The sequence below is a fragment of the Pseudorasbora parva genome, chromosome 11 (assembly GCF_024679245.1).
Source record: "Pseudorasbora parva isolate DD20220531a chromosome 11, ASM2467924v1, whole genome shotgun sequence".
In the NCBI taxonomy this organism is placed as follows: Eukaryota; Metazoa; Chordata; class Actinopteri; order Cypriniformes; family Gobionidae; genus Pseudorasbora; species Pseudorasbora parva.
Genome location: NC_090182.1, coordinates 28,058,952 through 28,076,676, shown reverse-complemented (window position 1 = coordinate 28,076,676; position 17,725 = coordinate 28,058,952). Strand labels below are relative to the sequence as shown.

General features: G+C 37.0%; 1 protein-coding gene across 2 annotated transcripts; it reads right to left on the bottom strand.

Moving 5' to 3' along the window:
• Window positions 1-375: 375 nt before the first annotated feature.
• Window positions 376-16,097, bottom strand: slc7a2 (solute carrier family 7 member 2). 2 transcript variants are annotated; one of them, XM_067457717.1, is made up of 12 exons: window positions 15,845-16,097; window positions 13,909-14,296; window positions 13,667-13,822; window positions 12,771-12,936; window positions 12,508-12,644; window positions 12,191-12,413; window positions 5,769-5,908; window positions 3,588-3,690; window positions 2,871-3,070; window positions 2,613-2,779; window positions 1,413-1,521; window positions 376-1,148 (listed from the first exon to the last, which is right to left on the bottom strand). In XM_067457717.1, the coding sequence occupies exons 2-12, from the start codon at window positions 14,276-14,278 to the stop codon at window positions 994-996; spliced, it is 1,926 nt and encodes a 641-aa protein (XP_067313818.1). In that variant the 5' UTR covers window positions 14,279-14,296; window positions 15,845-16,097; the 3' UTR covers window positions 376-993. The 2 variants fall into 2 exon arrangements, with proteins under 2 accessions (XP_067313818.1, XP_067313820.1); XM_067457719.1 differs by lacking the exon at window positions 5,769-5,908 and adding an exon at window positions 5,213-5,349 and having other exon boundaries at window positions 15,845-16,096.
• Window positions 16,098-17,725: the final 1,628 nt, after the last annotated feature.

The following is a 17,725-nucleotide window of genomic DNA, read 5'->3' as shown; positions in this document are numbered from 1 at the left end:
CGTTTGCATGCCAACCGGCACTAAATCAAAAGAAGAAGAATTATGAAAAATAGCAGCGTTTGTTTTGCTGATACCTCTTTAATGGATAGTTCACTTTAAAATGAAAATTCTGTCATCCTTTACTCACCCTCAAGTTGTTTCAAAACTGTATGAATTTCTTTTTTCAGCTGAACACAAGGGAAGATATTTTAAAGAACGTCAGTAACCAAAGAGTTAACTAGAGCCATTGACTTCCATAGAAGGAAAAAACTTACTATGGAAGTCAATGGCTCTAGTTAACTCTTTGGTTACTGACGTTCTTTAAAATATCTTCCCTTGTGTTCAGCTGAAGACAGAAATTTATACAGGTTTGAAACAACTTGAGGGTGAGTAAAGGAGGACAGAATTTTCATTTTAAAGTGAACTATGCCTTTAAAACGGATTGTGAGCAAAGACGAAGTGAAATGCCCACTTCAAATTTGGTAAGACCGAAACTTTTCAGAACTAACCACCAAAAAAGTTTACAATGTTTTTGTCGACCGTCTCAAAGAGCGTTTTAATTGCACCATGTAACAGTGTCTTGGGAAGGCTAAAAAAACTTTGACAACTCTGAGTTCAGGCAATGAGAAAGGTAAAGTTTGTCAGGTGAGAGGTCACATGACTTGTATTGCCATATGAAATGTTGCCTTGTGAAAGCAAACCGAACCAAAAAGCGATTTGAATCCCTGTTTCGGGACAAAGCAAGTAATCTACAGTTCTGAAAACGCCCTAAGAGTGTATAAATAGTCAATTTCACAATCGATCCATTGAATTTGCATTGTCAGATCAAACACCCCTAATGTCCTAATACACGATATGATCACATCACAGGTGAGCGAGAGCATCAGCACTGAGCGGTGCTGCAGTGATTGTTCATGATGGCAGTGACTGTAAAGGCAGAGCTGAATACACAGAGCTCAGGTCTCTCAGCTGGTTGGTGAATGCTAGTTACTGTCAGAGTTTGTCTGCTGTTCTTTAACATGGGCTGGTCTTCTCTGTGTGTGTCACATACTCCACAGTGCCTTCACTTCCTGTCAAAATCTTTTTCTCCGCTGCAACATTACAGTTCTGTATATGCCTCTTGCGCTCATCACTATGCCACATTCCATATCCAAAATAAATGAGGAAGCCTGCGGATTGACATCAAAGTTAAGATTTATATCCAATTTGCATGTCATTGTCAACAGTCATTGTTTACTAAAAAAGGCCAAAAGGATAAGAAGAACAGCAATGAGACCTTTAGATTTGTTTGAATGTGGGATAGGATTGCATCATGTGTGTGTGTGTGTGTGTGTGTGTGTGTGTGTGTGTGTGTGTGTGTGTGTGTGTGTGTGTGTGTGTGTGTGTGTGTGTGTGTGTGTGTGTGTGTGTGTGTACCCAAAGATTGCACGTACCTATGGCCATCCAGATGGAGAAACGGATCCATGTGTCTCCGCTGAGCTGAACCATGAGATACACGTTGACAAATATACTCAAGATGGGTAGAAAGGGCAACAGAGGAACCTGAAGCAAAAAACACACGCCGATTCAAACACGCGCTTGACTGCACTCTACTCAGCACTCACTTATGAAATGACCCGGACTAAAAAAGAAATAACACGATTAATGGAGGCTCTTTCGGGTCATATCACTTTGTTTTTCAAGTCAGATAAGGATAGCACATAATACGGCCCTCCAAAGAACACAGAGTGCTTGGCAAACACAGATATTTTATACAGGCTATTACCCTAAAACTCAGGACTGTTCTGGGCAGAATACACATCAAGATAAACACGGCGGCGACGGTTCAACACGAGACACATTTATTAAAGGGTTAGTACTAAAAGTTAGATGACATCACTGTTTTCTCCAGGACGACGGTACAGCCGATTCAAATTTTGTTGCAATTGTCCTGTTTAATATCGTGAAGCTGCTTTGAAACAATCGTCATTGTAAAAAAGCTTTATAAATAAAGCTGGCTTTACTTTACTAAAATGAAAATTCTGACATTGCTCACCTTTATGTCATTTCAAACCTAAAAAGAGATTTTAAGCAGAATGCCCATTCTTTTATTCTATAGAGTGAAAGTGAAAGGCATCCAAATCAACTTGTGTATTATATTGCATGTCTTGTGAACAAATTATTCATATGATCATGGTTTTTGTGCATGAGAGACCAAAATGAGGACTGCTTTTAGTAGCTTGATTGGTCGCCATTTACTTTCATTGTATTGAAAAAAAAGCACATAATGCCTGAATTCTGTCTGTATTCCGTAAAAAAAGAAGAAGGGGGGACTAGAGTGTAAACGACCTGTGTATTTTACAGAATAATTTTGATTACTGAATGATAATGTTGCAATAGCTTTCTATTAAAAAATATATTAAACAGCACAAATGTTTTAACATTGATAATAATAAGAACCACATCAGCATATTAGAATGATTTCTGAAGGATCATGTGACACTGAAGTCTGGAAAAATGGCTTGTGGAAATTTAATTCAGCTTTGTTACTTTTACTGTATAAGAAACGTATGGTAAGCATAAGAAACTTTATCACACTTTTGAACAGTAGTATAATATTTTTAGGACGACTTTTGGATTTCAAACCTACATACCATAAAGGAAACTTTCTTCCTCGTCTGGGGTTGTCTGCAAATTAAAAGGATGCACATGACGAAGATGAGCAAAGATGCGGCCAAGACCCCCAGGGCCCAAGGCTCCATGGAAATAATGGCCTGTCCGTAGTATGTGTTGAGTGTGCTCATAACACACACAATAAGCACTGCAGGGAAAACAGACACAGATCAGGATGACTACCTATCTCTCGTCAGCTATAGTAAAGACTACTTGCTAAAAACTGCTGTTGTACTAACCCAAGACAATAACAGACGCATTGACGGCTGTGGAGGTCTGTTCAGTGGGCAGCAGTGGAGGGTTGAGCAGAGAGCGCAGGGTTACGCCTCCATCCTTCAGCATGTTCAGATGAGACTCAGACTCTGTCAGCTCAGACTCACCAACCTCTTCCTTGCCTTCATTGCTCCTAGACCTCTCAAACGCAGCATCTGGCTGATACCTGACATTTCATATTAGAATAGCTGCTTATGCCACTAGAAACAGTCTACTGAGACTATCACAAGAAATACATCTATATTAAATCATTCAAAGACACATTATACAGATTACTCACATTAGGCCGATTACTCATAGTACACACATCATTGTGCCAACTAGTTGATAAAGGTGAACGTGATTTCACCAGTACAACATGTTCCTGGATCAACATTCCAATCAACCAATCAGATTTGAGGAACACGTTTTCAGTCTATGTCAGGTTTAGACTTGTTAAGGGTTAGGTGCTTCTACACCCTCTGATTTTAGGGTAGAATTTATGGGTAGAGTTAGGACGAAATATTCAGAAAGGAATGTTGTTCCAGCATCAAATAAATATGTTGATCCATGAACATGTCTTGGCAAAATCACAGTCACCACTTGGTTCTGCCACTAGTCGGCGAATCATTAAGATGCACATACATTTTGGGTAAAGCTATATAATCTTGAAAATAATATTTTGAAAATGAATGTTCACTAACCTGAGGATAAGAACGCAAGCAGCCACTAATGAGTACGCCAGCAAAGTTCCGATAGACATCATGTCTACCAGCGCTTTCAAGTCAAACAGAAAAGCCATGATAGCTGTTGATATGAAACAACAGCCGATCAGTGGAGATTAAAAATAATACATCAAATGCATGCATATCACAAATTATAGGAACTTGCAAAAAAAATAATGTTTTACATACATTGGCTCTAACAATTAAGACACTTGAAGTCACACTTAAAATGCACATATTCCATGGCATACCAATTTTAATATCTCTATTTTCTCAGAAATAATCACAATTTTTAAAAACTATAACAGTATATCTAATGTTTCATACACTTTTTGTGATATGTTTTGCTTGAAAAGTGTGTTGTAGCCTATTCAAATAAATTCCAATCGGTTTCATATTATATTGATGAATGATCATTTATAAGTGTGGCTTGGTTGTCATGAACCCATAAACACATCAATAGAGCATGCACAGTTTATTATTTTCTATTAATGTAATAAATTGATAATACTTTATAATAAGGTCTCATTTGTTATCAGTTAAGGTAACATGAAATAACAATGAGCAATGAATTTATTACTGTATTTATTCATCTTTGTAATGTTAGTTAAAAATAGTCATTCATTGTTTGTTCATGTTAGTTCACAGCACATTAACGTTAACAAATACAACCTTTGATTTTAATAATGTATAAGTAAATGTTGAAATTTACAGATTAATACATTCTGTAGATGTATTGTTCATTCTTAATTCTTATTAACTAAGCTAACTAATGAAACCTCATTGTGTTACCAATAAATTAAATCATCTTATTCGGAAGAGCCTGGTTATAAAAGTATGGCATTTCTGAAATAATGTAGTGTATTAGTCATCAATGAGATACAGATACTGTATGATTTTATACATAAATCACAGTCTAATGACGGCTGATTCCTTCAACAGTGGATGACTTGAAACTCAGGATGCGAAAGCATTGGTATCCTCTTATGAAATCCACACCAGATGTGCCCTATGACTTCATATACAGGTGCTTAGACTTCCCTCACAGTTAGAAGGCAGTGTACTAACAAACATACAGTGCTACAGTATAGGCTTAACATGTGCAATGTGCAGGGGGCTCCAAAAATCAAATCTGCCCTGTGTCCTCATCCCCCATCGAAGCTTCCCCTCTGCTTTCTCATTTCTTAGAAGTCCTCAGAATCCATAAGCATCCACTGAGTGACCCCTGCTAGCATCAAAGTGCTGTAACACACTGTGGGGGAAGTACTAAGAATCTCTCCCTGCAGCTGTCATCAGTACATTAGACATCGGCACCTGACACATAAGCCTATATATATATAGGTGTATATCTATACAATACATATCAACAATGTGATGGTAATTTCCTTTCTTAACTTCACGTATCACTTTTGCATGCAAAAAATAACATTAACTTACATTATACATGCTGTATATTACCACAGATTTTTATCACCGCCACCGACACCACAACAGTGAAAGCATGCTTCCATTAACGGGGTAATTAAGCAGGCACACTGCACCTCCACCAGGCGGACACAAACAGGTCAGCAGGCCATGCGAGGCCTACCTCGTTCTTAGCTTACCCGCGGTAGTGCCCGCTGCCATAGTGGCAGCCACTGGCGACTGACGCTTACTCACTTTGGAAAGAAATCTGAATAGCACGCCATCTCGTGCCATGGCAAAGAGAATGCGGGGAAGAGGGAACAAAGAACCCAACAGGCTAAAAACAAAAAAGGAGTCATGGTTCAAACACCTGCAACTCTGGAGGGAAAAGAACATATTAACCAACACCGGCAAGTGTGAAGGAGCAAATAGCAGGGTTTTAAAATACCTGGAAATGAATTACTGGATAAAACTCAAAAAAGAGCATTTTCTTGCCAATAATATATTTTGTAGATAAGCATTAATAGACACATCTATATTCACTAAATTAACTGCCATGGCTTATTCATTTCCTTGATTTATCCAGGCCTGTAAGTTACGGTCTTTAAAAAACAATTCCTGATATTTCCAGGTTTTTCGTCACTGTTGGAACCCTGTAAGAGATCATTTTTTCTATTGCACATTTCCGCTCTTTTTCACATTTGCCTGGTGGATTACATTGGCGCTTTGCATAGCAATCGTGCCTCCATCTCTCACCTGCAACTACACCTGAAGACATTGTAGCAATAAGAGGGGTCTTCGTCTTAGGATTGATTTGGGCTAACGCTTTGAAAAGCACCCCATCCTGTGCCATAGCATAGATTACACGCGGCATTGGGAAAATGGAGCCCAGCAGACTGCATGTGAGGCAAACACATCAGCAGAAGCAAAGTGTCAATTAATTACATGCTGCAGATCTGATCCCAAACACTTCTACTGCTGTGTACTATTACAGGAATACACAACAATGATTTTTATTGTAAAGTCAACATGAAATCCAGTTTCCACATTTCTGGTCTTCTTGTGCATGATTGAGGAGTGTGTCATTCCAGTGAAAACAAAATAGTTTTTACTTTCTTTTTTATGTTATTTAACTCCTCCCCTACAATCACAGGATCTATAGACAACATTATTCATTAAATCAATTCCCATACGTTGATTTACATTTTGTTCTTTGTGATTAATCAGCAGAGGCAGACAGTATTGAAGTATTTTTACTTTCCAAGTAATTTTATTTTTCAAGTATATGTACTTTGTCAGTGTTCTTCTTTGGAAAACTTTTACTTCAAAACATAATATTGTACTTTTTGCAGCAATACATTTCATATTGAATATCATTTATGGGGCGGCAGTGGCTCAGTGGTTCATGTAGGTTGTCTACAAACCAGAAGGTTGGTGGTTCAATCCCCGGTTCCACCTGACCAAGTGTCGAGGTGTCCTTGAGCAAGACACCTAACCCCAGCTGCTCCCGATGAGCTGGATGGCACCTTACATGGCTGACATCACCGTCGGTGTATGAATGGGTGAATGTGAGGCAAAATGTAAAGCGCTTTGGATAAAAGCGCTATATAAATGCAGTCCATTTACTTAATTACAATAAAAATGTAGTACTGTATACTTTTACTCAAGTAAAAGTAATTCAAAGTTTTACTTGAGTAATGTTTAATGTAATTAAATATTAAATGTAATAAAAATAACTTATTTATTATGAAATGTAGTGCAGTAAAAAGTATGGCATTATATATTATGCTTTGTAATGTAGTGAAGTAAAAGTTTCCTGAAGAAAAACACTGATACTATACTTAAAATTTGACTTAAAGCTACACTGTGTAACTTTTTTAGTTTATTCTTAGCTAAAATCACTTAGTTCTTTCAAAAATATATGTGCTCATTAATGTATATTTACTTCTTTCAAGTAATAATGTACTCTCGTAATTTTATAATATACCCTTGAAAATACATAAGTGTTGAGGGTTCGGATGGCGGTCGCCATGTTGCTCCTCCATCTTGAAAGTACATTTGCCAAAGAGGGACATACCCATAAATTCAAGCTTCGCTTTTCGCGTTTTTACACTCGATGGCACCGTGTCGAATGTGAAGAGGAGGATTGCTTGAGGCTGCTATATGATGATGGAGGATCACTTTTAAGCCCCTTTCTAACTGCACGTCGAACCCGCAATATTCCCGGAACATTGCCGGGTCGCCTTTTGTGTGAAAGCAACCACGTCCCGGAATTGATTACCGAATTCGACCCAGGTCAGGGACCTAGTAACATTGCGGGATATGTATCAGAGTCGCCAAGGAAGCGGAAAAGAGAATTAAGACGGCAACGCAACGGGCAAATCAACAAGACAAAAGTAAATATTGGAGTGGCCTTTCCAAGATGGAAAGAGCTCATGAGGAGTAGGGCTGGGATAAACGATTATTTTTTAAACGATTAATCTAGCGATTATTTTTTCGATGCATCGGTTAATCTAACGATTAATTTTTCCTGTCCGATTCGGTTACGATTCGATTCGATTACCGATTATCTCCCCATTAATTGCCTAATAGCAATTTATACATGTTGATTTAATTATCTGAATGAAAAAACGAATTCCTTAACATTGCAATATATCTTTATTGCTCTTAAAATTCCAAAGTAAGACTATACAAGAGCAATGCATTCAATAAAACCTTGAAAACATAAAGTAGGCTACACACACACACACACACACACACACACACACACACACACACAAATAAGTATAAACCTACAACAAAGAAACATATTATACGATTTTTCTATGCATGCAACTCATCCTACAGGCTATGCCCATCGATTAAATATCAACAAGTTGGTTAATCAAATCCAGGGACACTGCAAGCGTGAGCGTCTCGGCTGCATGGCGTGTCCGTTTTTGTTTCGGCTCCCATGTTAACAGGTTGGAGTTTGGCCGTTTGCACACTGCCTGTGACGCGCGGAAAACGCGTGCATGCTAGAAATAGAAGAGCGCCTATTTTTCACGTGTTGGGAGCGTCTCCAGGCAAAATAGAATAGGAAAAGATGTTTATATATAATTTTGACACGAATACATATTATTAAATTACATTTTCATGTTTGAAAGCCTGTAGGTTTACATTGTAATAATAAAAAACGTCAATTATCGATTTTGAAATATTGCAACTGTCAATACAGAACGAAATATTCTGTAGCCTATTTTGCCGTCAATACCAGATATGTGGCTACTGCCGACGTTTTCTTTGCTGTATCAGTAGGCTATTTATGTTTAACATTAGGAATAGGGCTTCCCTCCGCCTCAATAGCAGCAGCAGCGCCGCGTCAGACACGCTTCTAGTGTGCAAAGGCAGAGAAAACGTCACGCAGCCCCGTGGCTGACCCGCAACAGAAACGCCACGCGCATCCGCGGCATGACAGTGAAAACAGTTACATGTAGAGGGCATTATGGGCGCCAATATTCCGTTTAAAACCGGAATAGTCCTGGGATGAAACTGCTCACTTAGAGGATGGATACCCTCGGTCACATCAGCGCGATTAGACATTGAACATTTTAAATTTAAAACAGCTTATTATGTAGGTAGCCAATGTGCCCGATGCTTTCACTTGATGCAAACGTTTGTTTTTGTGATTAAAATACATCAAATATTACCAAAACATCTGTCTTCCTCTGTGCAGAAATGTGTTTATGTAGCCGTGACAACAAAACGCGTGCGCGCATGCCTGTGATGCTCCGTGCGCACCGCGCGCCAACCCCATAGACTGTGGCCAACCCGCAAGCCTTGCACTTCTGAAAGTCCGAGGAGCCACTCGAGTTGCTACCATAGATATACATAATAAATAATATACTTAATTACATAATATACTTTATTATGTACATCTATGGTTGCTACTACTCTCCGGCGTCGCCATCTTTATTTTGAATCTGACGAATCGACGCGCATATTTTGCGTCGACGTATTTTTTGCGTCGACGTCATCGATGACGTCGACGCGTTGTCCCAGCCCTAATGAGGAGCAACGATTTTAAAAAGAACGCCGGCATTGCCTGCTTTCTTCTCGACAGGTAATATTAATTCAGCCTATTTGTGTATATTGGAAGTTTTATTGTTGCTTGGCTAATTATATCATGGTGTGCTGTGCATAACACTAGAACGACGTCTAGGATAGTTTTCCTCGCGTCAATGATGAAAAAGTATTGTTTACCTTATAACATAAATCCGTGTTCTATGACGGATATTTGAATTGCATTATAATTTGTTTGCCTTACGCTAGTGATGTCTTAAAATATACAGAATAACGATAGCACTGATAAAAAAGTTACTTTACTAAGATTAGCTTGCATTCGTCTGGGAACCTGATATAGCTGATGTTAGCAATGAAATGGTAAAAAATAACGAAAACGTAAAACTATTATTCATTTTACATATATCAATTTGATCATAGATCATTTGGCAAATTAAATAACTGCAAATTATAATAGTTTTCAAAAGTAACCTCATCACTTGCAACAGTCACCGAAGAGGTCGAACTGGAAGCCATGACTAAATCGGCCACCGTAGGAGTTGAAACGAAATCGAATTTGAGAGGAACAGAAACTATTATTCACTGGATGGTCATATACCTTTTCACCACTAGATGGGGAAAATATCACACAGTGTAGCTTTAAGTAAAAAGTAAAAATACTCCACTACTGTCCGCCTCTGATAATCAGTTTGAGTCTAAAACATAACACATTACAGAAGTAATACAGGTTGCCAAATGCTGTTTCATGTTGACTTTAGTACATTCGACAGCACATCATTGTATAGAAGTTAGCAAATGAAGCGAATGGGACCAGGCGTACAGTTAAATCATCTTCATTTTTTTCCTGGGAATTTTGCTCATGTATATAGTATAGGCTATGGTATTCTAATGTTTTATTTATTATTTTACATTTAAAAAAATGCTACGAGTATTCAAAGAAAAGTAGCTCCAATCAAAATTATTGGTCTTTGGGTAATAATTTACTCAATATTGATCTTTTATAGCAATAGAGTGCAACAGTGCAACAGATGTCAGAAGTAAAAACTCCATTCATGTCCTCCAAAGGGAAACATATCAAATCGTATAACGTATCAAACTTAAAAAACAATCTTACTGTGAGCGACAAGGTTGTTAATCCATGGTATTTGCTTCTGTTGAAGATGTCAGCGGCATTATTTCAAATGCAAAAGTTGAAAGATGCAGACTATGCCAAAAGATCTCGTTAGCTCCGCTCACTCCTGTGAATTACTGGCAAATGATGTCTCAAAATACTTACAATTTTGAATATATAAGCCTATGCATATTTTGCAATAAATGTAAAATATATTAAAATATACAAAGTTAGAATATTAACCAATTAGCAGGCTAAGATAACTTGGCAGTTAAAATTAATTCCACATTAGAAAGAATGGCCTCTGATTAGCATGCTATTTGATTGACATGCTAAGCTATTTACCATAGGACAACAAACGCAAAAATGACAGTCAACTTCAGAAAGTTATTTCTCGGGAACAGTAGCGAATATCAAAAATGTGTTCAGTCATTTCTGTGCGACTAGGTCCAAGGATCATCTGAAACGATTTTGGGGTGAAAAAATGGGCAAAACTGTTCTTCATTTAAATGTGGCGGACAGTCACATTGTTAGAAAATAACAAATTAGATATCGTCGGAATTGGCAACACGCTGGCATTATAAGCGGTTCTGCAAAAAAAAATGTATACCTCTGGAATACTAAGTGGTGCTCTGTTCAAACATCTCATGTACCTTCAGGATGATGATACTACAAAATTTTGTTTAGTTGTTCGTTTAAAAGAAATTGCTAATTATGTCAACATTCAAAATGGCAGCCCGTCGGTTTACTTGATCCGATGCAAAATCTGTATCCCCGAATTCGGCTTGAAGAAAATTCATAGACACCATCATTTCATTATGAACATTATGATTTTCTAGCAAAAAAAAAATATTTTTTTTCAGATCTTATGACCTGTAAGTGAATAAAGAAAGACGGAGAAATATAAAACTCCTCATTTAAAAATGATTCATATATATATATATATATATATATATATATATATATATATATATATATATATATATGTATATATATAATATATATATATATATATATATATATATATATATATATATATATATATATATATATATATATATATATATATATATATATATATAATTATTATTATTTTTTTTTAATTTTTTTTTTAAATGAGTAGTTTTATATTTCTTCACCTTTCTTAATTTAAACTGTTCGCTTCATTGGATTGTAGTTCTGTCTATCACAAAATCTGTTAAGTATGCAGTCGTGTACTTTTGTAATTTTGTCAGGTTTTCAAATACTTCTTTGCTTCAAATTAAAGTTTGTAATTTTATGATTCACCTCGCAGCTAGTTCGCCTGCTTCATAGCTTAAAATACTTTTTTGAAATCCTTATGGGAGAAATGAATGGAAAAAAATACTTCCAGAACCAATGCATCTGAAAAAGTGGATGGCACTGTTGTACTCCATAGGTTCAAGATCTGAGGTTGTATAATTTACCAATCACACACCTAAAAAAAAATTGAACATAATTAAGACTAATATTAAAGAAAATCTAATAAACAGTAATACTGTTTATTACTGAAATCTAAATACTGTTTGATTAGTGGAGTGTAATTTTTGCAGTTTTAGGGAGCCTTGCTAAATGCCAAACAATAGTCTGATTTATTTCACCAGGAAAAAAACCGAAACACATTCCACATGAACATTTTGTTCCGAAAGAGAGCAAGTATAAACCTAAAAAAAGCTAATAATATAATGTGATTAATTAAATGCTATGTGTAACCATTTATACATATGGCTCTCTTTCAAACAAACCACCATCATTAGGGATGCAAAGCATAGGAATCAGTCCACCACAGACCCAACAAAGAACTCCGTAAAAATTAATTAGGAAAGTTGTGTTTAACCAAATGACAAACATGACAAAATTAATAAATGCACTTTTATGTAACTATGGTGATTACAGTGTTTGATATGAGCATGCTGTCTCAATATAGTCTTGTAAAAAGCCTTAGCCAGCATCCAACAACATTATGGGAGCAAAGAACGATGTTTACCTGGTTGAGAGGGCACAGAGCGATCCTGCCGCTACTACATATTTCGCAGGCCCCCAGCCCACATATTCAAAAGCCAAAGGTAGAGGACTCCTCTCATCTAGCAGGTAGTAGGGCATCATGAGGGTAAGGGCCGCCGACACACCAAAGTAGGCAAGAAAGCAGACCAGCAGGGAAACAACTATACCAATGGGAATGGCCCTCTGGGGATTCTTCACCTCCTCCCCTGGTCAGAATCACAAATATCAATACAATACAAATCAGTACAGTCAAGATCAGATTCGAGGACCGCAATTAATTGTGCATAAGTGACTGAATACCTGTGGTTGCAATGCAGTCAAATCCCACAAAGGCGTAAAAGCATGTGGCTGCACCAGCAAGTGTCCCGCTAAAGCCATAGGGCAAAAAGCCCCCTACCCCATAATCACTGGTGACATTAGAAGCATGTGAGAGATTCCTGTAAAGAGAATGAAGTGTATTTTCATATTTTAATGTTTATGATCCCCAGAAATTTGCACGTCAGGCTGGCATAATTCATCAACATATAAAAGAAGAGAAGGAATAAGAAAGCGATATTATTCACCTTTTGACTATGGTGACATTTATGAGAGATTCTTCTGAAATATTCCAGTTGAGCGCGTCTCCTTTGACAAATCCAGAGATGATAACAAACATCAGCACAAGCACATTTACAGCTGTGAAGATCTTGTTGACCCAAGCTGATTCTTTCACCCCAAAGGAGAGAAGACCTGTGAAAGAAATTATAGCGGCATACACTGAAACTCTTTTTAGGGAAAATGCATGTGAAATTCTGAAATAATTGGTCTAATAGTACTAAACTTTAAAAATGATAAAAGACATTTATTAATTTAACATATTCTTCCATGCAATGTGACTTTCAAATGAGGAATCTAATCAGTGTGGGTGTAATGCATTACCTAGTAATTAATTACTGTCATTTAATTACTTTTCTCTTGAAAAAGTAAGGGATTACTCTTTATTTTTCTGTGATTTGATTACACGTTACACACATTGCATTCAATACTGTATAGACTAGAACAATTCTATATAAAATAATAGTGGATTTAACATCAAAATATAATGTCTAATATTAGTATGTGTATTTTTAATGTAACCTTTAAATACTTAATAATTTATGAAATACTATGTTATTTATTTGAAATAATTAAGAGCAGTTCCACTGTTGAAGGGTGATATGGGTTTTTGAAAGTAATTAGTAATTTAATTACTGTATTTTTAAAGTACAGTAGAGAATTAGTAGTCATCTAATTACACTGTTGAAGATGTAATTACTAGCTAGTTTTTAGAGTAACTTACCCAACACTGAATACAACTAGCTATTAAGAAAGCAATAACACAAGAGGTGCTAATAATACAAAGTTTCAGTCACTGTCCAGAATAGTGCATGCTAGAACAAGAACGAAGTGAATGAATTTACTAACAGACTTTTTTTGTTACCTGACAGGAGTAAGATCAGGCAGACGGCAAAGAAATCAGGGTACTCTGCCAGGCCAGGCAAATTCATTTTGAAGTACATTTTGCAGAACTTTTCAATGTGGCCCCCTATAAGCTCATCAAATGTCCCACTCCAGGCACGTGCCACACTAGAAGTCCCTGTCCCAATAGAATAACAGTTTATGTTTGAAAAATCGTTTTGCTTGCTTTACTAGTGCTTTAACTTATTACTAATTCATAATTACCAATGACGTATGACAGAATGAGGTTCCATCCTGTGATGAAGGCCCAGAGCTCCCCCACGGTCACATAGCTGTACAGATAGGCCGAGCCCGTCTTGGGTACCCGCGCACCAAACTCAGCATAACACAGGCCGGCCATCACAGATGCTAGAGCAGCGATGAGGAAGGACACCACGATACTGGGGCCAGAATTGCCTTTGGCCACCTCCCCAGCGAGCACATAGACACCGGCCCCAAGGGTACTTCCCACCCCGAGGGCAATGAGATCGACAGTGGAGAGGCAGCGGCACAGCTTGGACTCCTCCAGACAGTCCTGGTCCACATTCTTCCTCCTCACAAGGGAGCGGCAAAATGTGAGGCAATGTTGCAGCATTCTCCCTCTTAGCACAAACTGTCAAGACAGATTTTTTTGGTCAAATAAATCAATCAAATACACTATTGTTTTTCTAGTGTTGAGTATGTGCCAAGTGAAAGTATGAATTTTTTTCTTTTTTTTTCTTTCTTTTTTTTGTAGATTTTTTTTTTTTGGTAGAACACTGCACAGAATAAATTCAGAATGTAAAAGATTCGATTCTCCAAGATCAGTGGAATGTAAAATAACTATTATTCAATAACGCTTTTGGCCTTTGTTCTCACTTGCACATCTCTGCAGTCTTAAGCAGATTTTAGCATTGCCTAATGTCAAATAATGCAAATGCCGTAGGCATTGTTGCATAATAGTAGGATAAAGTGTTTTCATTTTGATAGGCGTAGGCATTTGGCACATTGCTTATTGGCCAGTGTGCGTTTGTGCAATTAAAGTGTTAAGTTTGTGGGTTTATTTTAATAGCTTACAAGTTCATTATAAAAGCTCATTATAAATGTAAACAGTATGATAGGTTTATACAAAGTTTATATAAAGCATACTTGTCTTGAGCCTTTATACCATAGAGGTTTATACGCATTATAAGTATGTAGACGACTGATATACATTACTACACTCCTCTCTTAATGAAAATGTGTTACATACCCTTACAGAGTTAAATCCATTTTAGTTATAGCACTGCCTCTTTAAAAATACGTATATGTTATATCTTTGTACACTACCTTTCAAAAGTTTGGGGTCAGTCTTTATTTATTTTTTATTTTTTTACTTTCATTCAGCAGACACCACAAAATGATCAAAAGTGACAGTGAATTTTTTTTTTCCTTGAGCAGCAAATCAGCATATTAGAATGATTTATGAAGGATCAATTAAAGACCTAAAAAAAAAGATTTAAAAATCTTAACCCCAAACTTTTGAATGGAAGTGTACATATTTTTCATACAAACGGCATATAGAACAACTTTAGAGATTCAGATTTTTTTGTCAAGTATCATTTTGCATGTAGCCTAAATGAAGCTGCAAAATGAAGTTGCAAAACGAAGTTGCACTGAAGCTTCTAGATAACTCCTTTTTTACATGTAAAACCGACATGTTTTATATATAAAAAAAAAGATTTCGCACATTGTGATGTGTATGAGCAAATGGCTGGGCATTAGCATTACACTGCATCTCCTAACTACCTGTGAAAGGTGTTAAGGAGTCACACAGGCAGAGATTGACATGCATAAGGCTGTACCTGCGAGCTGTAGCCCTGAGGGCTCATCATACTTAATGAAGCATAACTTGACAAGCAACTCTTAAACTCAGTTACAACACAGCACATTTAAAATCGGAGCCAGACTTTATTCTGTCTTACTGTAATGAGTGAGTGCATATCATTATACTACATTGACAGGTACAGATTTTGCACATGCAATAATAAATGAGAAATTACTTTCATATTACACTCGGCTTTTGGAATTACATGTCTTCAATGGATCTGATAAAAGTATTTAAAGGACTGTGAAAATGCAAAAAGAAACTATCTAAAATCATGTAACTTATTTTCGTAACTAAACAAAGACTAAAACTTACCGGCTGGTGAAAGAGTAGCAGATGTAGAAGAAGCACGTTTATGGAATAATGCCCTTTTTCTTACCGCATGCAAACACACACACACACACACGCCCCCACACTCACGCCTCTCACTGATGTCTTTAAAAAGCTCGCGAGCTCAGGGAGATCCTTCCCAAGCCCTTCCCAAGTCAGTCCTTCCCAAGTCCTGTCTCAAGTTTGCCCCTTTCCTTCCTCTAGCTCAAATGACATGTCAGCCCACAACCACGCTAGTTTTACTGTCTACTTTACCCTTGGTTTGTCTGAACTTGCCTTGCCCCGTGAGGAGGAGTGGTCTCTGGTCTGGCAGCCATGTGCTAAACCAAAGAGGAGGAGGGAGACCAGTACTTCACACAGAGGGAGGTTATGCTAATATCGCAATTCAAACAGATCTCTAGGGTTTATGAAAAAACCCGTGTGTGTGTGTGTGTTAATAATGCTGCCTGATTCTTTTTGAACATGCAATTTTTTTCTTTCAAAAAACCCTCATGGCCGAGTAAGTTCCAGCTGCCAGTGCACTTACTGACCACTGATAAACGGTTAAGCAATGACAATGACAAACATTGAGACAGACAGATCTGTTTGCCCTGTGCAGTCCGGAAGAGCTGCTAAAAGCATGCATGTTGATTGGACAAATAGGTCTAGGTCTGCAAAAGCAATCACAGGTAAAGGGCTTTAATGGGTGATTGCTTCCCATATATATAAGCTATAAGAGCACAGGGATACTGGGTCAATAGGATTCTTCAAAACGACAGTGCTATATAATCTGATATAGGGGAAAACAGGGTGAGTGTCATTCAGGGATGATTTTGGTAACACCTCTGTTGGAAAAAAAAACTGCATATGCTGGTTAGGTGTGTTTTGAAGCATGGCAATTGGTTTGGTTCTTAACTGGTCAAGAGCTCCAGCTCAGGACCAGCTTAATAGTTATGGCATAGTTCACCCAAAAATGAAAATAATTAGACCCCATTGACATGCATTATATGAGCGACTGTTGGAGTTAAAATTTTAATTTGTGTTCTACTGAAGAAACAAACACCTTGGATGCCCTGGGGCTAAGCAGATAAACATCACATTTTCATTTTTGGGTGACCTATCCCTTTAAGCCTTATGAAATAGAAGTACATTTTGAGTTCATATTATGAAGTATACTTAAGTAATGTTCAAGTGTATTTTTGATGTATACTAATATCAATGTGACTAGTAGTAAACTTGTAAGTGTACTATTTCAATACTGTTTGGGGCTGACTTTTGGCCAACTTTTAGTGTAAAATATACGCTTAAGTGTAGGCTACTATAAGTGTAGCAGCAGTAATGCACAACTAGGTTTCTCGATTGTACTGCATCTGTATTACAACTTATAAGTATACTAGTAGTTTACTTTTTTAATTCAAGTAGTGCATGTTTTAGTTTATGAAAGTACACTTTGAATGTATATGCATACATTATTTTTGCACCTTTAGTATACTACTATGTTCAAATATACCTTTAGCTGTAATCTAATTTGAAAAATATTGTATTATAGGTTCATGCATCCTTTTTTATCAACACTTAAATGTGGGTAAGAATCATAAATAAAGGCAACATTTTAAAGAAAAGTTGAGAAATTCTTAATCAAAAGATTAAGCCAAGTACTTTGAATACTTAATTATATGTTTAAAGGGGTCATATAATGGTACATGCACTTTTAAAAGCTGATTGTATGGAAATGTGTGTTGGCAGTGCCTGTACACAACCATCCTATAATGATAAAAATCCATCCAGTGTTTTTTTTAATCTCCTTAAATGTTTTCTCCTGTCTCAATTTAAGTTGTTTGACCGTGTGACTTCACACAGTCGGACACCCCTCCCACAATTTTTGAT